The 27,305-nt window shown below is 41.2% G+C and overlaps 1 protein-coding gene across 8 annotated transcripts in view; it reads left to right on the top strand.

Moving 5' to 3' along the window:
* LOC131931299 (beta-1,4-N-acetylgalactosaminyltransferase bre-4) overlaps nucleotides 1-27,305 on the top strand; it is a 69,134-nt gene that overhangs the window by 27,322 nt on the left and 14,507 nt on the right. For 2 of the 8 annotated variants that reach the window (XM_059288042.1, XM_059288050.1), the window contains exons 3-4: nucleotides 5,835-6,026; nucleotides 7,140-7,265. In XM_059288042.1, the coding sequence (XP_059144025.1) occupies nucleotides 5,835-6,026; nucleotides 7,140-7,265 (318 nt within the window). Of the gene's footprint in view, nucleotides 1-5,834; nucleotides 6,027-7,139; nucleotides 7,266-9,312; nucleotides 9,787-19,502; nucleotides 19,768-19,952; nucleotides 20,903-27,305 lie in introns of those variants that run through there. The other 6 variants (XM_059288059.1, XM_059288101.1, XM_059288092.1 and 3 more) reach the window with 5 other exon arrangements.

The raw sequence follows: 27,305 nt of genomic DNA, 5'->3' as shown, positions 1-27,305 counted from the left end.
ACCTTAGAGTTTACCGCGCGGATGCGGGTCCCTGCATTTGGGGCGAATATTCCTACAGCGTTAGCCCTTTGGTTCGGATATGGAAATTCATAAAAATGAAGCTACGGTAAAAAAATTGAGAGCCAACGCTCTCACGAACGTCCGCCCAGACATCTCTCCTCCCCGTACCCAAGGCGTAATTTAAACCGCCGCCAAACAACACGCTTTCCCGACCGTCCGCGCCTATAGCGATGACAGAAGGAAGGACAGACACAGCCCGCTTATATTATAGATACACTTCTATTTATATAACTACTAGGCATACTGCCTAGCTTCGCTTAGGTTTTTAAAAAAATTGAGGAATTGAATAATTAATTAATAGGTGATTAGCTGTTATGTTGAATGCTTAGGGCCTAAATTTATACAGTGGAGTAAGTTTATACCAAGCAAATATTGATGGAATATTCGCAAACTTATTACTCGCACGGTTATTAGAACTGCAAGGGATTTCTCAATAGTAGCAATCAAATATTATAATAAATTACTTTCACAATTACTTTTTACAATTTCAGTACAATGCAAAACTTAATTTATAACAAAATATTTATTTAAAACAATGCTATACTCTATGATTTTTGTTTTTTTCTTGAAAAGAGAATACAAAATATTTAAAAATTATTACATTAAAAAGTTACTTCCCCTGTTCATAGAACAAATGACCAAATCTCGTATAATGAGAATTTCACCCGCGGTAATTTTAGCCCTCGTCGAGGGCTTTGAGTGAAACCGACAGTTTTCCCTAAAGGTCAAGCCATTTACCTAAGAGCATGCAAAAAATTAGCCAGATGTTAAGACGGTAAGTGCCATAAAATCCGTTTTGAAATCACCCTCTGTTTTTCCCATAAAATACAAAGATTATATAGGGAAATACGACTGGTCAGTTTTGACCCATTTAACGAATTTTCCCGGACATGGCGAGTTTTTTGTGACACCCCGAGGCGTTCTCCTACCACCTCACAAAATTTCAAGGGGGGTCGTCGGAGGAAATTTTTTTTCGTAATAGAGCTCATATAAAGAGAATTTCACTCGCGGTCACTTTTTAGCCCTCGTCGAGGGCTTTGAGTGAAACCGACAGTTTTCCCTAAAGGTCAAGCCATTTACCTAAGAGCATGCAAAAAATTAGCCAGATGTAAAGACGGTAAGTGCCCTAAAATCCGTTTTGAAATCACCCTCTGTTTTTCCCATAAAATACAAAGATTATATAGGGAAATACGACTGGTCAGTTTTGACCCATTTAACGAATTTTCCCGGACATGGCGAGTTTTTTGTGACACCCCGAGGCGTTCTCCTACCACCTCACAAAATTTCAAGGGGGGTCGTCGGAGGAAATTTTTTTTCGTAATAGAGCTCATATAAAGAGAATTTCACTCGCGGTCACTTTTTAGCCCTCGTCGAGGGCTTTGAGTGAAACCGACAGTTTTCCCTAAAGGTCAAGCCATTTACCTAAGAGCATGCAAAAAATTAGCCAGATGTAAAGATTGTAAGTGCCCTCAAATCCGTTTTGAAATCACCCTCTGTTTTTCCCATAAAATACAAAGATTATATAGGGAGATACGACTGGTCAGTTTTGACCCATTTAACGAATTTTCCCGGACATGGCGAATTTTTTGTGACACCCCGAGGCGTTCTCCTACCACCTCACAAAATTTCAAGGGGGGTCGTCGGAGGAAATTTTTTTTCGTAATAGAGCTCATATAAAGAGAATTTCACTCGCGGTCCCTTTTTAGCCCTCCTCGAGGGCTTTGAGTGAAACCGACAGTTTTCCCTACAGGTCAAGCCATTTACCTAAGAGCATGCAAAAAATTAGCCAGATGTTAAGTCGGTAAGTGCCCTAAAATCCGTTTTGAAATCACCCTCTGTTTTTCCCATAAAATACAAAGATTATATAGGGAAATACGACTGGTCAGTTTTGACCCATTTAACGAATTTTCCCGGACATGGCGAGTTTTTTGTGACACCCCGAGGCGTTCTCCTACCACCTCACAAAATTTCGAGGGGGGTCGTCGGAGGAAATTTTTTTTCGTAATAGAGCTCATATAAAGAGAATTTCACTCGCGGTCACTTTTTAGCCCTCGTCGAGGGCTTTGAGTGAAACCGACAGTTTTCCCTAAAGGTCAAGCCATTTATCTAAGAGCATGCAAAAAATTAGCCAGATGTAAAGACGGTAAGTGCCCTAAAATCCGTTTTGAAATCACCCTCTGTTTTTCCCATAAAATACAAAGATTATATAGGGAAATACGACTGGTCAGTTTTGACCCATTTAACGAATTTTCCCGGACATGGCGAGTTTTTTGTGACACCCCGAGGCGTTCTCCTACCACCTCACAAAATTTCAAGGGGGGTCGTCGGAGGAAATTTTTTTTCGTAATAGAGCTCATATAAAGAGAATTTCACTCGCGGTCACTTTTTAGCCCTCGTCGAGGGCTTTGAGTAAAACCGACAGTTTTCCCTAAAGGTCAAGCCATTTACCTAAGAGCATGCAAAAAAAATAGCCAGATGTAAAGACGGCAAATACCCTAAAATCCGTTTTGAAATCACCCTGTTTTTCCCATAAAATACAAAGATTATATAGGGAGATACGACTGGTCAGTTTTGACCCATTTAACGAATTTTCCCGGACATGGCGAGTTTTTTGTGACACCCCGAGGCGTTCTCCTACCACCTCACAAAATTTCAAGGGGGGTCGTCGGAGGAAATTTTTTTTCGTAATAGAGCTCATATAAAGAGAATTTCACTCGCGGTCACTTTTTAGCCCTCGTCGAGGGCTTTGAGTGAAACCGACAGTTTTCCCTAAAGGTCAAGCCATTTACCTAAGAGCATGCAAAAAATTAGCCAGATGTAAAGACGGTAAGTGCCCTAAAATCCGTTTTGAAATCACCCTCTGTTTTTCCCATAAAATACAAAGATTATATAGGGAAATACGACTGGTCAGTTTTGACCCATTTAACGAATTTTCCCGGACATGGCGAGTTTTTTGTAACACCCCGAGGCGTTCTCCTACCACCTCACAAAATTTCAAGGGGGGTCGTCGGAGGAAATTTTTTTTCGTAATAGAGCTCATATAAAGAGAATTTCACTCGCGGTCACTTTTTAGCCCTCGTCGAGGGCTTTGAGTGAAACCGACAGTTTTCCCTAAAGGTCAAGCCATTTACCTAAGAGCATGCAAAAAATTAGCCAGATGTAAAGACGGTAAGTGCCCTCAAATCCGTTTTGAAATCACCCTCTGTTTTTCCCATAAAATACAAAGATTATATAGGGAAATACGACTGGTCAGTTTTGACCCATTTAACGAATTTTCCCGGACATGGCGAGTTTTTTGTGACACCCCGAGGCGTTCTCCTACCACCTCACAAAATTTCAAGAGGGGTCGTCGTCGGAAATTTTTTTTCGTAATAGAGCTCATATAAAGAGAATTTCACTCGCGGTCACTTTTTAGCCGTCCTCGAGGGCTTTGAGTGAAACCGACAGTTTTCCCTAAAGGTCAAGCCATTTACCTAAGAGCATGCAAAAAATTAGCCAGATGTTAAGTCGGTAAGTGCCCTCAAATCCGTTTTGAAATCACCCTCTGTTTTTCCCATAAAATACAAAGATTATATAGGGAAATACGACTGGTCAGTTTTGACCCATTTAACGAATTTTCCCGGACATGGCGAGTTTTTTGTGACACCCCGAGGCGTTCTCCTACCATCTCACAAAATTTCAAGGGGGGTCGTCGGAGGAATTTTTTTTTCGTTATATAGCCCATATAAGGCGCCGGTCAGTCGAGGTCAGTTTTGACCCCCTTCTCGTAGACTTTTCGGTCAACCGTCACCGGCCCTCGTGTTCTATCGCCCCAAGGCACCATCGTGCCAAATTTGACGCGCCTGCGGCGCCGGGAAGTGCCCTATCGGGCACCCGACCACTTTGCTTTATATATATAGATAAAGAAAAGTGTGGCTCTCTTCCTTAATACCAGCAAGGGTATCCATTAGAAAATACAGTTATTTATAAATATTAGTGTATATATATATATATATATATATATATATATATATATATATATATATATATATATATATATATATATATATATATATAGCAAAGTTGTCGAATGCCCGATAGGGCCCTTCCTGGCGCCGCAGGCGCTTCAAATTTGGCAGGATCCTGCCTTAGGGCAATAGAACAAGAGGGCCGGTGCCGGTTGGCCGAAAAGTCCAGGAAGAGAGGGTCGAAACTGACCTCGACGCCTATATTACGAAAACGCCTAGGGGTGTCATAAAAAACTCAGCATATCTGGGAAAACTTCGTAAAGTGGTCAAAACTGACCAGTAGTATTTCCCTATATAATCTTTATATTTTATGTGAAAACCGAGGGTAATTTCAACACAGATTTTAGGGCACTTACTGTCTGCACATCTGGCTATTTTTTTGCTAGCACCTAGATAAATGGCTAGGCCATATGGAAAAAATGTCGTTTTGACTCATAGCCCTCGGTGAAGGCTAAAAGATGACCGCGAGTGAAATTCTCCTTATTTGAGCTGTATAACGAAAACATTTCTGTCGTTTTTTTTAATGAATTTTTTTTTAGTACTTTACATGTTTTTATTTACAATAGAGTTACATAACTAAAACCATTGTGCAGCTATTGAACATGATGACGCGCTTTTGTGAATAGAACTGCCTACTAATTTAGTAAAAATTTTAATTAATTTATAAAAAATTAATCAGGCAACCAATTAAGTCAAGTTTAATGTCACGATGCATTGTCTTTATCTCTTGACCCACGTACCAATTACGAACCGTATCTGTCAGTTAGAAGTGCTTGCGATTTCGCTCGGGCGTTTCGATCTAGACAGACGGGCAGAGGAAGTGAGTTAAATAAAAGCTTGTAAAAAGCAGCAATTAAATTATTTCGTCCTATCGCAGAAAATCGCGTTACGCGATGGTATAAAAAAGTATGAAAAATAATACTGTATAAAGTCTATACTGTGTGTTATTTCTCACTCGCAAGCATTCAGACAATCAGCATTATAGGCTAACCCTAGCAACCAATGGAAACATTTCTAACCGTCTTCAAATTGTGTTAAAATGACAAGCCATTTTATTAACGAAACAAAGGCCACAAAAATATCAGTTATTCCCCTTAAACCCCCGCCACTCAACAGCTTTAAAATATTTACATAATGCGACGCTCCCTAAAATAGTATACATTTTATTTCTGGCACACAATTCTGTTGATCAATTAGTTTCAGGAAATAAAACACTGAATCTTAACAAACCAGGCTAGGAAAACATGTTTTACTTCAACATGTGAGTGCATGAGTGACCCGTCTAATAGCTTACAAATGGCGATTTATTCCAAACGTTTTCAAAAGGCGTGAAGTAACCTGTATTGAATACGTTTTTTGAAGTGATAGGTAAGTTTGTATTATTGCTTTATTTGCCGAATTAAATGAGAATTAAAACCGAAACTAGACGGCAAATGGGAGCCACAATGGATATGGCAAGGTTTATTTCAACACGAGTATAGACAATTTTGTTGACCATGGCGGATTAAGGAATTAAACGGGTGACCCCCAATTTCGGGGGCTCCAAAATTTTCTCTTATCAAAAACAGGTTAAAGCTGAAGTTCTGGCACGATTATCAGCTTAGTACAAGTTGTATTTCTCCCGTGTCAACACAGTAATAGCACCTTGGGTGAACTTAATTTTTTTTTGTTTGTTTCAAATCCAAAATGAAGAACAGTTTTTATAGCGTGTATTCATTTTGTAACTTCCAATAGTTTCAGTTGTTTAACCCTAGATCTTTTGCTCAGCAGAATCCTACAACTCTGACCGTAGGCGGCGTGTCCACTTAGATGAGGAAGAAGGTGACCAATTCAACGCTTTCGTCTGCATGCTATTGTGTATCATGGGTTTAGGGCTCATCATAGGACTCGTCATTTTACTCTGTCAGTACGTTGAGCAAAGGGAACTGAACCAGAAGGACACAGAACCTGTGGATGAGGGTAAATAATTCAATAACAGTTAACATTCCAATGCTGGGAGATCACGTCTAAATAATTCAATAACAGTTTACATTCCAATGCTGGGAGATCACGTCTAAATAATTCAATAACAGTTTACATTCCAATGCTGGGAGATCACGTCTAAATAATTCAATAACAGTTTACATTCCAATGCTGGGAGATCACGTCTAAATAATTCAATAACAGTTTACATTCCAATGCTGGGAGATCACGTCTAAATAATTCAATAACAGTTTACATTCCAATGCTGGGAGATCACGTCTAAATAATTCAATAACAGTTTACATTCCAATGCTGGGATATCACGTCTAAATACGACCCCTATTTACTGTAGGCCCTACTGCCATGTTCATATTTTCACCGAATGATTGTGTTCCCCATATTGTGTTCATCGAATGACTGTTCCCCATATTGTGTTCGTCTAATGACTGTGTTCCCCAGATTGTGTTCATCGAATGACTGTGTTCCCCAGATTGTGTTCATCTAATGACTGTGTTCCCCAGATTGCGTTCATCGAATGACTGTGTTCCCCATATTGTGTTCATTGAATGACTGTGTTCCCCAGATTGTGTTCATCTAATGACTGTGTTCCCCATATTGTGTTCATCGAATGACTGTGTTCCCCAGATTGTGTTCATCGAATGACTGTGTTCCCCATATTGTGTTCATCTAATGACTGTGTTCCCCAGATTGTGTTCATCTAATGACTGTGTTCCCCATATTGTGTTCATCGAATGACTGTGTTCCCCATATTGTGTTCATCTAATGACTGTGTTCCCCATATTGTGTTCATCTAATGACTGTGTTCCACAGATTGCGTTCATCTAATGACTGTGTTCCCCATATTGTGTTCATCTAATGACTGTGTTCCCCAGATTGTGTTCATCTAATGACTGTGTTCCCCTCGTTGTGTTCATCGAATGACTGTGTTCCCCATATTGTGTTCATCGAATGACTGTGTTCCCCATATTGTGTTCATCAAATGACTGTGTTCCCCATATTGTGTTCATCTAATGACTGTGTTCCCCAGATTGTGTTCATCTAATGACTGTGTTCCCCAGATTGCGTTCATCTAATGACTGTGTTCCACAGATTGCGTTCATCTAATGAATACAGTTTACCATCGCCGTGTAGCCGACATAATAGCACAGACGAGCCTCCACCCCCCGCCGCAAGCTCCAGCCATTGAGCGATGTCCTTACGAGTCGCCATATCTCGGTAAGTCCAGTTTGTAGTCGATGTAAACTTCTCTATATCTTGGTAAGTCCAGTTTGTAGTCGATGTAAACTTCTCTATATCTTGGTAAATCCAGTTTGTAGTCGATCTAAACTTCTCTATTTCTTGGTAATTCCAGTTTGTAGTCGATGTAAACTTCTCCATTTCTTAGTAAGTCCAGTTTGTAGTCGATGTAAACTTCTCCATTTCTTAGTAAGTCCAGTTTGTAGTCGATGTAAACTAGATGCTTCCATTCAAGCTTGGCCCTTAATAAAAAAAAGATTTCCGCGTTGTCCACGTGACTTCTCCAATAAACTCTCGAAAGGTCAACGGTCCATTAAATTATTTTGTCAATCACGTCCATATGATAAACAAAGTTTGTTAGGATAACCTGTGAAAGAAAATAGCGGGACCCAGCAATGAATTCATGTTAGATCAGTGAGCAAATCAAAGTTTGTCTTACATGACGACAAACTTAGGGCTCAAATGTTGGCTTGGTTTAAGTTTATCGAAATGTTGTCTTAAAAAACAAAACAAAATAAACCGGGAGTGATCTCCCCTAAACTTTCTCAAATATTCTAATATAACACTACGGGGGATGGCAACTCGGGATATAGACTTCTAGACATGATTTTTAATCCATTTTAAATACTCAATTTTTTAAAAATAGAATATAATCTCGTAGAAAAAAGAAATGCACACCAAGTGAACGCCAAATAAAGGTGTGCATAATAGTGCGCAATATTATTAGTACTTTATAAATTTACATGCGTTTTTTGAGAAATCGGAAATAGCGTAAATAAGTACTTCCGGTCAACGGAAATTACTCAAAATTTGACAGAAGGTCTTTTACTTACATATCAAAGTCTTTATCCCGAGTTGCCATCCCCGGTAGTGTTATATAAGAATATTCGAGAAAGTTTAGGGGAGATCACTCCCGGTTTATGTATGTTTGTAATGGCCATAATGACAAAGACACCTTTTATTTGTTAGATGCCATTTCACATCTTTATACATGTGTTACAAGCTCACAACAATTTCACATCTTTATACATGTGTTACAAGCTCACAACAATTTCACATCTTTATACATGTGTTACAAGCTCACAACAATTTCACATCTTTATACATGTGTTACAAGCTCACAACAATTTCACATCTTTACACATGTGTTACAAGCCCACAACAATTTCACATCTTTACACATGTGTTACAAGCCCACAACAATTTCACATCTTTACACATGTGTTACAAGCCCACAACAATTTTTACATCTTTACACATGTGTTACAAGCTCACAACAATTTCACATCTTTACACATGTGTTACAAGCCCACAACAATTTCACATCTTTACACATGTGTTACAAGCTCACAACAATTTCACATCTTTACACATGTGTTACAAGCCCACAACAATTTCACATCTTTACACATGTGTTACAAGCTCACAACAATTTCACATCTTTACACATGTGTTACAAGCTCACAACAATTTCACATCTTTACACATGTGTTACAAGCCCACAACAATTTCACATCTTTACACACGTAGCAGGAAGAATAAAAACAAACTGGCGTCATCGGCTGGCAGTGTACCGTAGTCCAATCGATAACTGCGCCTGCAAGCCTAGGCTGGACGGTCTAAAGAGATCATGTGTTCGACGCTCTCAGGACGAAAATGGTTCACATTCGAATACTATCCTCGTGTCATCAATGCATTTTATATAAACCTAAATTACTAATTATTTAAGTGCAACAAAATTTATAAAAAGATTTATTATTTAAATGTCACAAGATTGTAAATTTTACTTTGATTTCTGTGGACCATACTTTTCCTTTCAAATGGAGTTGTTTAATACAGAATTTCTCTATTGTACATTTCATTAGAGCACTATGCTAATGTAAATAGCTGGTAGGCCTACATTAGAATGGTGAGCTTTTCAGCAATTACGGCAATACTAGGAGAGGGGGAGGTGTGAGAAGGGGGAGGGAAGTGTGTTGTGGAAGAAGTACTCGCGTCTCGTGTGTGTGAACGCCTGCTGGAGATAACCTGCCGTCGTCTAGCAGTAGGCATGTTGTGCTTTTCTGTTCAGTGTGCTGTTTTTAGGAATATAGGAACAGCTTTCAGTTCAGTGTGCTGTTTTTAGGAATATAGGAACAGCTTTCAGTTCAGTGTGCTGTTTTTAGGAATATAGGAACAGCTTTCAGTTCAGTGTGCTGTTTTTAGGAATATAGGAACAGCTTTCAGTTCAGTGTGCTGTTTTTAGGAATATAGGAACAGCTTTCAGTTCAGTGTGCTGTTTTTAGGAATATAGGAACAGCTTTCAGTTCAGTGTGCTGTTTTTAGGAATATAGGAACAGCTTTCAGTTCAGTGTGCTGTTTTTAGGAATATAGGAACAGCTTTCAGTTCAGTGTGCTATTTTTAGGAATAAAGGAACAGCTTTCAGTTCAGTGTGCTGTTTTTAGGAATATAGGAACAGCTTTCAGTTCAGTGTGCTGTTTTGGGGAATATGAGACCACCGTATGCTTTTTTCTCTTGTAATATTTATGTGTTCTAAGCGATTTGATTTTGAAAACACGGAATTACGTAGATCTAGAACTTTTCAATTAATATGACAATGCAAAAATATATTTCATTTTAAGCAGGCCTAGATGCAAAATGAATGCTTACAAATGAATGTTAGCTACGACCTAGACAGTTTACTCTATTAGATACGTAAGCTGATGTTCAGGCCGGCTGCTCGCTAAATTGAGTACAGTTGAGATCATATCTAGAATTCTAAGGATCAGAGCTGTAGATAGTTTTGTTTACACCTTGGGGTTAACCGGTACAAGCTCTATCTGGGTGGAAAAACATACTTTTTACAAGCTTTTATTTAACTTGCTTCCTCTGTCGTCAGTCTGTCTGTCTGTCTAGATCGAAACGCCTGTGCGAAATTGCAGGCACTTCTGACAGATACGGTTCGTAATTGGTACGTGGGTCAAGACATAAAGACAATGCATCGTGACATTTAATTTGACTTAATTGATTGCCTAATTATTTTTTTATGAATTAATTAAAATCTGGACCGAATTAGTTGGCAGTTCTATCCACACGCGTCATTTAGTTGTTTTATTTTGTACTTTTTAGTGATTCATAATTTGTGAATTCGACACTAGCCTCCCTTCACCCCCCCCCCTTGAAAGCAGCAGTCCGTGACGACAGTTTACAGACGACAATGAAAAGATCAAGCAGAACTTCTTACCAAATTATCTGCTCCTAATAACCGTCAATAATTGGACCCGGCTCTACGATTGTAAACATTCAGGGTAAACCACAGCTCACCAGACTGGTGGGGATGGTAGCGAAATGGTCTGTTGCGCATGCCTGGAGAGCGAGAGAGGGGGGGGGGGGTGGCGGGAGGAGGGTTAGATAGTCGGCTTTCATAGTCTAGCCCATGATGAGAATTAGATATATATACGAGCCTACCCGCGGCGTAGCATACACTGATATTTAGTTGTTTTATTTTCTTCTTTTCAGTAATTCATAATTTGTGAATTTGACACTACCAATGCTGCGACTTAAAATATTTGCTTTAAAACATTATCAGTAGCTCGTTATGGACGATTATCCTCACCCTCACATTCCATTCCTCCCCCCCCCCCGCGCACCCCGTGAAAGCAGCCGTCCGTGACGACAGTTTACAGACGACAATGAAAAGTTCAAGCAGAACTTGTTATTAAGTCCACTTAGTTTAAAATCGTTTAGAAAACTATATTATATGCCCATAATAGCCGTCACTTATTCGACGTGACACTACGATTGTAAACAGCTCACCAGACTTGTGGGGATGGGGGTGGTAACAAAATGGTCTGTTGAAATGGCCTGGGGTGGTTCGGCGTGTGTATACGTGGTGTCCCGCATGGTCCCCATGAAGAGAATTATATATACAGGTATAGATACTCTAGAAATGACAAATTATACATAAAAAAATTCTGTAAGTGTAGTCTATAGCACGTTGTTGGTCGCCTGAGAAATGTAAAGATTGATGTAATTTGACTTAAACATGTGTCATTTGCATGATCATTTATAGTTCATTTAAAAGATTCTTTTTATAAACCTTTGTAATTTTTGTTTCCCTGTTCTTACATTAGAAATGCTGAATAATGTATGACTGTAGTGACGTTTTATAAAAGTATATACATAAATTTTCTTCACTGTTCTAGCCAACGGCTTCCCAATTAGTTAATCAGCTGTTTGAGTTAATGAATCAAGCCCCAGGCTTAGCTTGATAGTAACATCGCTGGGTAAGGTGGGGGTTGGGGGGGGGTGGATTGCTGTGCAGCGGGTCCTATGTGGTTGGTGCTATGTAGATTGTCTTATGTAGGGGGGCTATGTAGATTGTCTTATGTGGTTGGTGCTATGTAGATTGTCTTATGTGGTTGGTGCTATGTAGATTGTCTTATGTAGGGGTGCTATGTAGATTGTCTTATGTAGGGGGGCTATGTAGATTGTCTTATGTGGTTGGTGCTATGTAGATTGTCTTATGTAGGGGGGCTATGTAGATTGTCTTATGTAGGGGGGCTATGTAGATTGTCTTATGTGGTTGGTGCTATGTAGATTGTCTTATGTAGGGGTGCTATGTAGATTGTCTTATGTAGAGGGGCTATGTAGATTGTCTTATGTGGTTGGTGCTATGTAGATTGTCTTATGTGGTTGGTGCTATGTAGATTGTCTTATGTAGGGGGGCTATGTAGATTGTCTTATGTAGGGGGGCTATGTAGATTGTCTTATGTGGTTGGTGCTATGTAGATTGTCTTATGTAGGGGGGCTATGTAGATTGTCTTATGTAGGGGGGCTATGTAGATTGTCTTATGTAGGGGGGCTATGTAGATTGTCTTATGTAGGGGGGCTATGTAGATTGTCTTATGTAGGGGGGCTATGTAGATTGTCTTATGTGGTTGGTGCTATGTAGATTGTCTTATGTGGTTGGTGCTATGTAGATTGTCTTATGTAGGGGTGCTATGTAGATTGTCTTATGTGGTTGGTGCTATGTAGATTGTCTTATGTGGTTGGTGCTATGTAGATTGTCTTATGTGGTTGGTGCTATGTAGATTGTCTTATGTGGTTGGTGCTATGTAGATTGTCTTATGTGGTTGGTGCTATGTAGATTGTCTTATGTAGGGGTGCTATGTAGATTGTCTTATGTAGGGGGGCTATGTAGATTGTCTTATGTAGGGGGGCTATGTAGATTGTCTTATGTAGGGGGGCTATGTAGATTGTCTTATGTGGTTGGTGCTATGTAGATTGTCTTATGTAGGGGGGGGGCTATGTGGTTGGTGCTATGTAGATTGTCTTATGTAGGGGGGCTATGTAGATTGTCTTATGTAGGGGGGCTATGTAGATTGTCTTATGTAGGGGGGCTATGTAGATTGTCTTATGTAGGGGGGCTATGTAGATTGTCTTATGTGGTTGGTGCTATGTAGATTGTCTTATGGAGGGGTGCTATGTAGATTGTCTTATGTAGGGGGGGCTATGTAGATTGTCTTATGTGGTTGGTGCTATGTAGATTGTCTTATGTAGGGGGGCTATGTAGATTGTCTTATGTAGGGGGGCTATGTAGATTGTCTTATGTGGTTGGTGCTATGTAGATTGTCTTATGGAGGGGGGCTATGTAGATTGTCTTATGTAGGGGGGCTATGTAGATTGTCTTATGTGGTTGGTGCTATGTAGATTGTCTTATTGATGGGGGCTATGTAGATTGTCTTATGTGGTTGGTGCTATGTAGATTGTCTTATGTGGTTGGTGCTATGTAGATTGTCTTATGTAGGGGTGCTATGTAGATTGTCTTATGTAGAGGGGCTATGTAGATTGTCTTATGTGGTTGGTGCTATGGAGATTGTCTTATGTGGTTGGTGCTATGTAGATTGTCTTATGTAGGGGGGCTATGTAGATTGTCTTATGTAGGGGGGCTATGTAGATTGTCTTATGTAGGGGGGCTATGTAGATTGTCTTATGTGGTTGGTGCTATGTAGATTGTCTTATGTAGGGGGGCTATGTAGATTGTCTTATGTAGGGGGGCTATGTAGATTGTCTTATGTAGGGGGGCTATGTAGATTGTCTTATGTAGGGGGGCTATGTAGATTGTCTTATGTAGGGGGGCTATGTAGATTGTCTTATGTGGTTGGTGCTATGTAGATTGTCTTATGTGGTTGGTGCTATGTAGATTGTCTTATGTAGGGGTGCTATGTAGATTGTCTTATGTGGTTGGTGCTATGTAGATTGTCTTATGTGGTTGGTGCTATGTAGATTGTCTTATGTGGTTGGTGCTATGTAGATTGTCTTATGTGGTTGGTGCTATGTAGATTGTCTTATGTGGTTGGTGCTATGTAGATTGTCTTATGTAGGGGTGCTATGTAGATTGTCTTATGTAGGGGGGCTATGTAGATTGTCTTATGTAGGGGGGCTATGTAGATTGTCTTATGTGGTTGGTGCTATGTAGATTGTCTTATGTAGGGGGGGGGGCTATGTGGTTGGTGCTATGTAGATTGTCTTATGTAGGGGGGCTATGTAGATTGTCTTATGTAGGGGGGCTATGTAGATTGTCTTATGTAGGGGGGCTATGTAGATTGTCTTATGTAGGGGGGCTATGTAGATTGTCTTATGTAGGGGGGCTATGTAGATTGTCTTATGTAGGGGGGCTATGTAGATTGTCTTATGTAGGGGGGCTATGTAGATTGTCTTATGTAGGGGGGCTATGTAGATTGTCTTATGTAGGGGGGCTATGTAGATTGTCTTATGTGGTTGGTGCTATGTAGATTGTCTTATGGAGGGGTGCTATGTAGATTGTCTTATGTAGGGTGGCTATGTAGATTGTCTTATGTGGTTGGTGCTATGTAGATTGTCTTATGTAGGGGGGCTATGTAGATTGTCTTATGTAGGGGGGCTATGTAGATTGTCTTATGTGGTTGGTGCTATGTAGATTGTCTTATGGAGGGGGGCTATGTAGATTGTCTTATGTAGGGGGGCTATGTAGATTGTCTTATGTGGTTGGTGCTATGTAGATTGTCTTATGGATGGGGGCTATGTAGATTGTCTTATGTGGTTGGTGCTATGTAGATTGTCTTATGTAGGGGGGCTATGTAGATTGTCTTATGTAGGGGTGCTATGTAGATTGTCTTATGTAGGGGGGCTATGTAGATTGTCTTATGTGGTTGGTGCTATATAGATTGTCTTATGTAGGGGGGCTATGTAGATTATCTTATGTGGTTGGTGCTATGTAGATTGTCTTATGTGGTTGGTGCTATGTAGATTGTCTTATGTAGGGGGGCTATGTAGATTGTCTTATGTGGTTGGTGCTATGTAGATTGTCTTATGTGGTTGGTGCTATGTAGATTGTCTTATGGAGGGGTGCTATTTAGATTGTCTTATGTAGGGGGGCTATGTAGATTGTCTTATGTAGGGGGCTATGTAGATTGTCTTATGTGGTTGGTGCTATGTAGATTGTCTTATGGAGGGGTGCTATTTAGATTGTCTTATGGAGGGGTGCTATTTAGATTGTCTTATGTAGGGGGGCTATGTAGATTGTCTTATGTAGGGGTGATATTTAGATGATGCCATGTAGGAGTGCTATGTAGATGGTCTAATATATGGGTGTCATGAAGATGGTGCTATGCAGATGGTTTTATATAGGCTGTGCTATGTAGATGGTCTTATGTAGGGGTGTCATGAAGATGGTGCTACGTAGATGTGCTGCGTAAGGTTGTTATAAAGATTGTGCTGTGTAGATGGTCTTAAATGGATGTGCTAGTTAGATAGCTTAGGAGGCATCCATATATGATGGCGAAATCAATCGACTTCTGTGGACGCGTCATGGGGGGGGGGTCATGGGTCAATGTGGACGCCCACATGCGGAATTAAACCATAAAATACTTACATTTGATCATTTAAAAAATTAATTTAAAAAATGGATATTAAATGTAGATTTTACATTAAATCGGCAGTTCTCGTGGTAAATGTATCAGTAATGTAGCTGTTTACCATTCACTTAAAAAAAAAAGCAATTTTTTACCAGCGGGAATGGATGGGGCAGTGTAAAAAAAAAAGTAAAGTTTCCTTTTCAAACCTGACGGTCTATAGGGCAAGTGATGGGGCAGTGTAAAAAAAAAAGTAAAGTTCCGTTTTCAAACCTGACGGTCTATAGGGCAAGTGATGGGGCAGTGTAAAAAAAGTAAAGTTTCCTTTTCAAACCTGACGGTCTATAGGGCAAGTGATGGGGCAGTGTAAAAAAAAGTAAAGTTTCCTTTTCAAACCTGACGGTCTATAGGGCAAGTGATGGGGCAGTGTAAAAAAAAGTAAAGTTTCATTTTCAAACCTGACGGTCTATAGGGCAAGTGATGGGGCAGTGTAAAAAATAGTGAAGTTCCCTTTTCAAACCTGACGGTCTATAGGGCAAGTGATGGGGCAGTGTAAAAAAAGTAAAGTTTCCTTTTCAAACCTGACGGTCTATAGGGCAAGTGATGGGGCAGTGTAAAAAAAAGTAAAGTTTCCTTTTCAAACCTGACGGTCTATAGGGCAAGTGATGGGGCAGTGTAAAAAAAAGTAAAGTTTCATTTTCAAACCTGACGGTCTATAGGGCAAGTGATGGGGCAGTGTAAAAAATAGTGAAGTTCCCTTTTCAAACCTGACGGTCTATAGGGCAAGTGATGGGGCAGTGTAAAAAAAAATAAAGTTCCCTTTTCAAACCTGACGGTCTATAGGGCAAGTGATGGGGCAGTGTAAAAAAAAAGTAAAGTTTCCTTTTCAAACCTGACGGTCTATAGGGCAAGTGATGGGGCAGTGTAAAAAAAAGTAAAGTTTCCTTTTCAAACCTGACGGTCTATAGGGCAAGTGATGGGGCAGTGTAAAAAAAAAAGTAAAGTTTCCTTTTCAAACCTGACGGTCTATAGGGCAAATGATGGGGCAGTGACCGCATCAATTTTCTAAAACAATTTCAAGTTTATTTTTAAACATTTCAAACGATTCATGGTATTTCAAGTTTATTTTTAAACATTTCAAACAATTGTACCTACTCATAGTAGACCTACATCATTATTTTGTGACGAAGCCTAAGATGATGTAGATCTAGTCATTTTTTTCAAGTAAAAAACTCAAAACAACCACGTTGCAATTAGATATTTAAATATCAGCGCGTGTATTATGTGCTCGCTTGGTCAGGTGTGTATAAAAAAAGGGGGGGGGGGCAGTTTGTTATGGAAACATATGCAGCCTTAAGTTGAATTAACGTAATGACGTTACGTTGATTAGCCGAATTTACCCGAACCCATATAGTCGTTGATAGCTTGACAGCCGCAAATGACAAAAGTTCGGTCTACAGCATCTTCAATTTTTTTAAAAATGTATGACTGCCTGTATTCTCTCTTTATAACAAACGAGCCGACCCGCGGTGTATCACACGCCGCTATTTAGTTTTATTTTCTACTTTTCAGTAATTCATAATTTGTGAATTCGACAGTACCAATGCTGTCACTGAAAATATTTGCTTTAAAACACTAAAACCCTCCTCCCCCCCCCCCCTTCCCCCCCCCCCCTCCGTGAAAGCAGCCTCCTCTTAGTTATCTCCCCTAAGTTTAAAATAGTTTCAAACTAAATTATCTCCCCCTAATAGGCGTCCTTAAACCCGGCTCTATGATTGTAAACATTTAGCGTGAACCACAGCTCACCAGACGATGTGGGCCTAGAGAGGAAGAGAGGGGACTGCTAGGCGCGCTTACAGCTTGTTTTCTAACGTCTCCAAGAAGAGAATTATATATAGGGCCTATAGAAGATAGATAGTGGGTAAAAAAAAAAAACCTTTAAAATCGAGAGGCAGGGTACACATCGTACAAGCGCGACCACTCATTCAACAAACAACAATTTTAAATAGTGTTAGCACATTCACACGGTAAGTTAATACACCGTAGACTTACGGACATCTTGGAAAAGTTTAACTCCCAATTATTATTTAGGCCAATAATAGATGTTCCCGAAAATATCAAATCCCTTTATTACATTATTAGTTAATGTACACATTGCATGTAAATGAATTAATAATTTAGCAGCTTGCATTGAGGGTCTACTAAGTTTTTGTGAACGTCCACAATGGGGGTAGGGGGGGGGGGTTGGTCGTAAGCAGACGCTTGTGGACAGGGGAGGGGGGTTGGTTGTAGTTGTTGACTGGTTGGTTGGTTGGTTGTTAGTATTTGTTGACTGGTTGGTTGGTAGCGGGTGTTGAATGGTTGGTTGGTAGCGGGTGTTGAATGGTTGGTTGGTAGCGGGTGTTGACTGGTTGGTTGGTTGGTTGGTTGGTTGGTTGTTAGTATTTGTTGACTGGTTGGTTGGTAGCGGGTGTTGAATGGTTGGTTGGTAGCGGGTGTTGAATGGTTGGTTGGTAGCGGGTGTTGACTGGTTGGTTGGTAGCGGGTGTTGACTGGTTGGTTGGTTGGTTGGTTGGTTGGTTGGTTGTTAGTATTTGTTGACTGGTTGGTTGGTAGCGGGTGTTGACTGGTTGGTTGGTAGCGGGTGTTGACTGGTTGGTTGGTTGGTTGGTTGGTTGGTTGGTTGTTAGTATTTGTTGACTGGTTGGTTGGTAGCGGGTGTTGACTGGTTGGTTGGTAGCGGGTGTTGACTGGTTGGTTGGTTGGTTGGTTGGTTGGTTGGTTGGTTGTTAGTATTTGTTGACTGGTTGGTTGGTAGCGGGTGTTGACTGGTTGGTTGGTTGGTTGGTTGGTTGGTTGGTTGGTTGGTTGTTAGTATTTGTTGACTGGTTGGTTGGTAGCGGGTGTTGACTGGTTGGTTGGTAGCGGGTGTTGACTGGTTGGTTGGTTGGTTGGTTGGTTGGTTGGTTGGTTGGTTGTTAGTATTTGTTGACTGGTTGGTTGGTTGGTTGGTTGGTTGGTTGGTTGTTAGTATTTGTTGACTGGTTGGTTGGTAGCGGGTGTTGACTGGTTGGTTGGTTGGTTGGTTGGTTGGTTGGTTGGTTGGTTGGTTGGTAGCGGGTGTTGACTGGTTGGTTGGTAGCGGGTGTTGACTGGTTGGTTGGTAGCGGGTGTTGACTGGTTGGTAGCGGGTGTTGACTGGTTGGTTGGTAGCGGGTGTTGAATGGTTGGTAGCGGGTGTTGACTGGTTGGTAGCGGGTGTTGACTGGTTGGTTGGTAGCGGGTGTTGAATGGTTGGTAGCGGGTGTTGAATGGTTGGTAGCGGGTGTTGACTGGTTGGTAGCGGGTGTTGACTGGTTGGTTGGTAGCGGGTGTTGACTGGTTGGTAGCGGGTGTTGACTGGTTGGTTGGTAGCGGGTGTTGAATGGTTGGTAGCGGGTGTTGACTGGTTGGTTGGTAGCGGGTGTTGACTGGTTGGTTGGTAGCGGGTGTTGACTGGTTGGTTGGTAGCGGGTGTTGACTGGTTGGTTGGTAGCGGGTGTTGACTGGTTGGTAGCGGGTGTTGAATGGTTGGTAGCGGGTGTTGACTGGTTGGTTGGTAGCGGGTGTTGACTGGTTGGTTGGTAGCGGGTGTTGACTGGTTGGTTGGTAGCGCGTGTTGACTGGTTGGTTGGTAGCGGTTGTTGAATGGTTGGTAGCGGGTGTTGACTGGTTGGTTTGTAGCGCGTGTTGACTGGTTGGTTGGTAGCGGGTGTTGACTGGTTGGTAGCGGGTGTTGACTGGTTGGTAGCGGGTGTTGACTGGTTGGTAGCGGGTGTTGACTGGTTGGTTGGTAGCGGTTGTTGAATGGTTGGTAGCGGGTGTTGACTGGTTGGTTGGTAGCGGGTGTTGACTGGTTGGTTGGTAGCGGGTGTTGACTGGTTGGTTGGTAGCGGGTGTTGACTGGTTGGTTGGTAGCGCGTGTTGACTGGTTGGTTGGTAGCGGGTGTTGACTGGTTGGTTGGTAGCGGTTGTTGAATGGTTGGTAGCGGGTGTTGACTGGTTGGTTTGTAGCGCGTGTTGACTGGTTGGTTGGTAGCGGGTGTTGACTGGTTGGTAGCGGGTGTTGACTGGTTGGTAGCGGGTGTTGACTGGTTGGTAGCGGGTGTTGACTGGTTGGTTGGTAGCGGTTGTTGAATGGTTGGTAGCGGGTGTTGACTGGTTGGTTGGTAGCGGTTGTTGAATGGTTGGTAGCGGGTGTTGACTGGTTGGTTGGTAGCGGGTGTTGACTGGTTGGTTGGTAGCGCGTGTTGACTGGTTGGTTGGTAGCGGGTGTTGACTGGTTGGTAGCGGTTGTGGTTGATGTGTTAAATGTTACAGTTGTTGTTTGCACAGATTGCGCATGCATAGGGAAGTTTGAAGTGTATCGTGTCTCGTAGGTTGGTGCGTTCAATAGACGTCTGTAAGGGAGAACTGAATGCGGTCTGTCAAGTTTATGTTGTACAAAACATAATTGCCTTAATGGAGACTCGATCAATTAGCATGGACACGACTACCTTATCAGACAGACTCAACTTCACTAAGCTGATTTTAACATAGGCTTACGCTTTAAAAGATGAGCAACTGGGTAAATATGATACAAACATGACATTCAGATGACATTAAATCAATGAATTTTTTACTTTATTTTAAGCAATGTAGAATATATAGGAGAAATATCTGTGTCTAATTTTAATATTTTTGACATTGTTGCTGTGTCTTCAACACTGAAATACACAATGTATTTGTGGGTATATGTGCTGCTTGCCCTAGTGCAATGTGTTTGTGGCCATTATACATTGTGTCTTTTGGATGTCTGGACATTATTCTGTGTATTCTCTAGACTCCAGGCCAACTCCGACAGGAACTGGTGGGAGCGTTATATTCAATTGATTGAAGATGTTGGTGTTACTGTGTCGTTATAACCGGAGTTGTGTTCTCTTAGCTGATCCATCCACGAGCGTTACTCCCACACGAACCAGTCCCACGTGAACTGATGATGAAAATGAAGAAAAGCCGGACGCTGACTGAGATGAGCGTCATTGTTGGTTGCTTTCTTCTGGTACTGGTTTCCATTGGACAAATTCTTGTCTTCACCCACAAGTTTAAGAACGCTGAACCAGTCCCTCAAGCAGACAAAGTTCCAAAACCTGACCAGACGATACGAGGGCTTGCGGTGGCCGCGTCTGCCAAACTACGCGCACGGCAAAAAGCCCAACTTGAAGTGCGTGAGTTAGAGAAAGCTCTGGCTAAACTCATGCGGGAAAACTCCATGAGTCCAGAAGAAGCAGCCTTGAAATTAAACAGTGAACTCTATGCTAGAAGAGTTCAAACTATCATTCGCCAAGCTCAGCAACACGGCCTGCAAACTTTCAGAGTCAATGGTTCCAGTTTTTTAAATCTATCCTTATTGGAAAACCTTCCTAAGGCGAAGCAGCTCTCACAACCTTATTCTAGGGAGGCCATTCGCGCATGGTCTAACGGATTACACGTTGATACAGCTCAGGTGAGCAAGTTGAGAGACTTGAACAGAACAGAGGAGAGCCACATGCAAGCGCTGCTGTCGCGTGAAGAAACAAATATATCGTTAGCATACGAGGAGAACTTCAACGAAATAAAAAAACAATTTCTAGAAGGAAGCGAACTGAAGGTCGACCACTTGAAACTGAAGCGGGAATATTCCACACAAATGGACGTGTGTCCAAAGGAGCCAGGCTCGTTAGGTAAGGTCACAATGTACACGTGTTATATAAGTCGATTGGTCACTTGAAATCTGGAGCCTACCACCAGATCATAAATAAACCTGCACGTTTCATTGCGTATATTTGTTCTGGTCGTCCTGTCGTTCTAATCTTCTCTCCCATCATTCACGTCTGGTCGTGGGCTCTACAAGTTGTCTACCTTGGTCCTGGGCTCTACAAGTTGTCTACCTTGGTCCTGGGCTCTACAAGTTGTCTACCTTGGTCCTGGGCTCTACAAGTTGTCTACCTTGGTCCTGGGCTCTACTAGTTGTCTACCTTGAATTCAAGAATTATCCCCAGGGTTAACGTCCATCACTCCACGCTCTCAAAAATTGTACATTACATTCGTTCTTGTTTTAACCTACATCACTCAGTTTTATCTTATTAACTAGTGTGTGCCTAATGTTCTTGTTTTAACCTACATCACTCAGATCTTATTAACAAGTATGTGCCTAATGTTCTTGTTTTAACCTACATCACTCAGTTGTATCTTATTAACTAGTGTGTGCCTAATGTTCTTGTTTTAACCTACATCACTCAGTTTTATCTTATTAACTAGTGTGTGCCTAATGTTCTTGTTTTAACCTACATCACTCAGATCTTATTAACAAGTATGTGCCTAATGTTCTTGTTTTAACCTACATCACTCAGTTGTATCTGTGACCTACTTAGGTCGAGTCATTTTTATTTTGACATTGTATAATTCCTTATATGGAATGATGGTGTAACACCTGGGGTTTTTCCACTGACTATTAAGGTGTTTGAGACATAGAAAATTTCCATTAAAATCTGATTGAATGATTCTGATCAGATGATTATCCCAACCAATGGCGACATGAGTTGAGGATAACCTCCCCTGTCACAGAAGTCTTTAATTGCCCCGCACACTCGCAACACGAGGCAGTTTATCTTGACCTGGCAGTCTACGAGGCAGTTTTACCTTGGTCAGGCAGCCGTCCACATTGTCCGGCTATAGACTCTGACCATTTGAACGTGAGAGTACTTAAGACCTGTGTGTGCCTTGCTTTCTTCAGTTGATTTAGTCTTCTAGTTTAATATTACTTGTCGCTAAGTAATTCTAGAAACTACAGCAGTGTTGTGTGGCCTGTAGCTGTTTCTTAAGACAGTGTAGAAATCTGTGATAGTGTTTTTTCCTACATTGTGTAAGTTGGGTTTTGATATGTTATACATTAAATATTTTATTTAGTTCAACCTTGTGTTCTGCCACTTCTGAGTTCGCTGATTAAAAGGTCGTATGTAGATTGGATGAGTGTTAATTACAATAGTATCACTAGCTTCCCTAGACATTAAATTTCGAGCCCTAGTGGTCGTTGTGTTAAGTGTTCATCCACTTAGGCCGTAAGGCATTTGCATATGACCCCGAAAAAAGAATCCGGGGACGTTCTCCTTCTATTTGGCTGATAGATAGGTTAACGTTACAAAGTGGGGGCTCGTCCGGGATTTAATCTGTCGTTCCAGTTGTTGGTTATATCAGTTGAATACTAAGGTTAGTTGGATTTAGTTGTTTTTATATCCAGTAGCGCAGTGTTCTTACAACGCGCGCTCAGGCTAGAGTATCTAGGTCAAATAAGCAGACGTGTCACGTCCTACATTTAGAGGTCAAGTACACGGCCCAACGCTGTGTATTAATTTAAAGGATCTAGGCTTGTTGTGATTTTCAAGTTAGTGTTATGGAGTCTTTTTTGGCTAATCCTACTTTTGAAGATGTAGAAAAGTTGAGTAGAAAAGTTTTGGTTAGTGTTGTTAAGGAATTGAAATTGGATTATTCTGTTACGCAGAAGTCAGAAGTGTTGAGAGATAAAATTGTTGTTCATTTCATTAATGAAGGGGTATTTGATGAAAGTTTGTTGGCTGGTGTATTACTTCGTGAGGAGAAAGTTGCTTTAGAGAAGGCATTAAAAGAACAGGAGTTAAAGGTTAAAATTGCTTTAGATAGGAGGAGGTTGGAATCAGAATTTGGTCAAGTTAGTGATGTTACTTCTCTGGTAGATCCAAAAAAGTTGTCGGTGGGGCAAGTGATTGCCAAATTTGGGAAATTAGTGCCTAAATTTGATGAAACAGATTTGGTCGTTTTCTTTAACTCGTTTGAGAGTTTAGCGAAGACATGTGAATGGCCCGAATCTTCCATTACTGCTTTATTGAGCTCTGTCCTTACTGGGAAAGCTGCAAAAACATACCAGGCACTCTCTCACGACGTTCAAAATAACTATAGTTTGGTCAAGACTGCCATTTTAAAGGCCTACGCACTGACGCCCGAGGCCTATCGGACAAAATTCCGAACACTCCGCAAGTTACCCACACAATCATATGTGGAATTTCTCTTTGAAAAGGAGAAAATATTCTCAAGGTGGCTACACTCTGAGGAAGTTTCTGAGTTTGAGAAACTCAGGTCACTTATCCTAAGGGAAGAATTCCTATCGTCCCTGCCTGAAGAGATACGACTACACATACTGGATAACAAGATAACTGACATCCAGAAGGCTGCTGAGTCGGCTGACACATATATGTTGGTGCATAAGAAACCACCAGTGTCAGGAAACCGCCTCAACCCCGTGCTTCCCCTTTTTGGCAGCAATCATCCTGTTGGCCAACATTTGAAGGCATCACAGTCCAGAGAGAAACCAAGATCAACTCTCAATCGTCGAGCAGCATGCCAGTTCTGCAAAAGACCTGGTCATCTTGTCAAAGACTGTTACAAACGTCTTCAGAATAACAGAGAGGTGGTGCGTACTTCCGCGCACTATGCTCTATCCCCTCAAGCAGCCAGTTCAACTATGAACTCTAGAATTCAAAAGGACTCTAACCCTAAGTGTCCGCAAGAAGGTAGTCAAGTCTCCACACATTATGTGCAGTCACATTTTGACTGTTCTCGCCACCATCCAGTTTCTTCCGAGTCTACCGATCTCGAGGGATCGAGAAAAGTTGACTTTTCATCTTTTATGGCCGAAGCCATCATTAGCAAACCAGGTGATCCGTTGTCTCAGAAGAATATCACCGTTCTAAGAGACACAGGAGCGTCACAATCACTCCTTTTGAAAAGTTCAATGGACATTACGCCAGAAACGAACACCGGAAGGATTTCCATTATCCAGGGAGTGGGGACAAAATCTACTGTCGTCCCTCTACACAAGTTTGCCCTGAAACATCATCTCGTCGAAGGTGAGGTCATTTTAGGTGTGATAGATAGTATTCCTGTCCCAGGAGTACACCTACTTCTAGGGAATGACCTTGCGGGAAGCAAAGTATACCCCTGTACGGTTTCAGACCCTTTGTCAACAGTTCCAGATAATGATTATGAACTGTATCCTGCATGTGCGGTGACAAGAAGCCAGACCAAACAATTGGCTGACATCACGTCTGAACCACACCCGCCATCATCGTCAAGAAATTCGACTCCCAAACTGGAGTCTATGCTTCCAGAGAACACAAGTCTGGGCTTACCCCTGAGGATATCTCAGGAAGACATCATTAAAGCTCAGCAAGTCGACGCGGAACTCAAAGCAACGGTCGAAAAATCTCTATCATCTGACGATGGAGAATATTTCGCCGAGAATGGCCTCTTCTTTCGTCGCGCTATACCAGTGATTGCCTCACCGGCCGAACCATGGTTGGGTAAAGACCAGCTGTGGATCCCTCCACCTTATCGGCAAGAAATACTTAAGCTGGCACATGACCATCCAATGTCAGCGCACCCAGGTGTCACTAAAACGACGGCGAAGATCAAAGAACTGTTCTTTTGGCCCAAAATGAGAAAAGATGTGTCGCGTTACTGCAGAAGTTGCACGAACTGTCAGTTGGCCGGAAAGCCAAACCAGACAATTCCTAAGGCCCCTTTGAGTCCGATTCCTGTATTAGAAGAACCTTTTTCTAAAATCGTCATGGACTGTGTAGGTCCCTTGCCTAAAACCAAGGCGGGCAACGAGTACCTACTTACCTTTATGTGTTCAAGTACCCGTTTTCCCGAGGCGATTCCCTTACGGAACATTAAGGCAAAGACTGTAGTCAGAGCCATGACCCGGTTCTTCACTACCTTTGGATTACCTAGAATCGTGCAAACAGATCAAGGCAGCAACTTCACCAGTCACCATTTTCAGGAAGCGCTAGCCAAGCTAGGCGTTACCCACATCACCAGCTCAGCCTACCACCCTCAGTCTCAAGGCGTACTTGAGAGGTTCCACCAAACCCTCAAAACCATGCTAAGGACATTCGCTAACAGTAACACCCAATGGGATGAGTCTGTTCCTTGGATTATTTTCGCCGCGAGGGACTGTGTCCAGGACTCTTTAGGCTACTCGCCTTTTCAACTTGTGTTTGGACATTCTGTCCGTGGCCCCCTGAAGCTGATACACGAACGTTGGACAGGTACCAGTGATCATCCAGTGGAAAACTTCGACGATTTTCACGTTCGACTGAAAGCCGTGTGCGAAATGGCTCACAAGAACTTAAGAAAGGCCCAAGTTAGAATGAAAGAACTGTATGATAAGAGTTCTTGTAAACGAACATTCAATCCAGGCGACAAAGTTCTTGTGCTAGTACCTAATCTGAACAATGCGTTATCCTTGAGATATTGTGGACCCTTTACAGTGCATTCAAAATTAAGTGATTTGAACTATGTTGTCAATACGCCCGACAGAAGAAAGAAACAGACAGTGTATCATGTTAACTCACTGAAAAAATATTATGATAATTGTAACAATTTTCATTCCACAGCTAAAATTAATTTACCTGTATGTTCAAATGTTTCTGATGATGTGATACATGATAAATTGAAACCCCCAAAATTGGTAAATTCTTCCTTTTTAGATAATTTGAAGGTCCACCTTATGCATTTGTCCACAGAGGAAAGCCATAGATTGTCTCAGTTATTTGAGACATTTCCCTCTATTTTTGGGGATGTCCCCAAAGAAGCGAAGGTTCCACCTCATGATGTAGACGTTGGTGACGCAAAACCCATTAAACAACACCCCTATAGAGTTAACCCGGAAAAAGCTGCTTTGATAAAAGATGAAATTGATTATATGCTCAAGAATGATATCATTGAGCCCAGTTTCAGCAACTGGAGTTCCCCATGTCTCCTAGTCCCGAAAGACGGTGGATCTTTCAGGTTTGTGACCGACTTTAGGAAGGTAAATGCGCTCACCAAAGCTGATTCCTATCCTTTACCTCGGATAGAGGACGTTATTGATAAAGTTGGTCAAGCTAAGATAATTTCCAAAATTGATTTACTTTCAGGATACTGGCAAATCCCCTTATCTGACCGTGCAAAAGAAATATCTGCTTTTGTAACCCCTAATGGTTTTTATAGATACAAACGTATGCCTTTTGGTATGCGAAATGCTGGTCAAACTTTCCAAAGGGTCATTAACTCTGTCATTGCTGACATAGACCAATGTGAGGCCTACATAGATGATATAGTTGTATTTTCTAATACTTTTGAAGAACATATTGTTCAATTGACTAACCTTTTTAGAAAATTGTCTGAAGTGAATTTTACTGTAAACTTACATAAAAGTGATTTCTGTAAAGCTTCAATTACCTATTTGGGTTATCAAGTGGGAACGAACCAAGTTCGGCCCATTGAAGCTAAAGTAGATGCTATTGTAAGGTTACCACCTCCCAAAAATTGTAAAGAGATCAAAAAGTTCCTTGGGATGGCTGGTTACTATAGGCGGTTCTGTCAAAACTTTTCAGCTATTGCTGAACCTCTTACTGCATTATTGAAAAAGGGTGTTGAGTTTAAATGGTCAAATAAATGTCAAGAAGCTTTTTTAACCATTAAGTCATTTTTATCAAATGCTCCTGTTATGGCTGCACCAAATTTTAGCATGCCCTTTAAACTTGCCATTGATGCTAGCAACTTAGCCATTGGCTCAGTCCTATTTCAAGAAGACAACATGGGAATTGACCATCCCATTGCCTTTTTTTCCAGGAAGTTAAATGAAAACCAAAAGAATTATTCTACTATTGAAAAAGAAGCTTTAGCTTTAGTTTTGTCATTACAACATTTTGAAGTCTATGTCTCTTCTTCAACCAATCCAGTCAGAGTGTTTTCTGACCATGATCCCCTGAAATTTACCTCTAAGTTAGGACAGACAAATCAAAGAATATTGAGATGGTGCTTATATTTCCAAAATTTTAATCTGGAAATTTCACACATTAAGGGTAGTGATAATGTTGTGGCTGATTGTTTGTCAAGGATGTAAAATCTTGTTACACACATTGATCATGTGACACGCTTTGTGGTTCATTAGGACCATAGACAGGTTTTGTTTGAGTGTCACTCATATGAAAATGAGTGGTGTGAGTTAGAATTTTTCAAAATTCCAATCCTGTTGAATATTTTGTTTATTTTCAGGTGAACCTT

This window comes from Physella acuta, unplaced genomic scaffold (genome assembly GCF_028476545.2).
Source record: "Physella acuta isolate Inbredline_101_S28 unplaced genomic scaffold, ASM2847654v3 ptg000103l, whole genome shotgun sequence".
NCBI lineage: Eukaryota > Metazoa > Mollusca > Gastropoda > Physidae > Physella > Physella acuta.
Note: the sequence above shows the minus strand (reverse complement) of the source record. Positions and strands in the feature narration are given on the sequence as shown.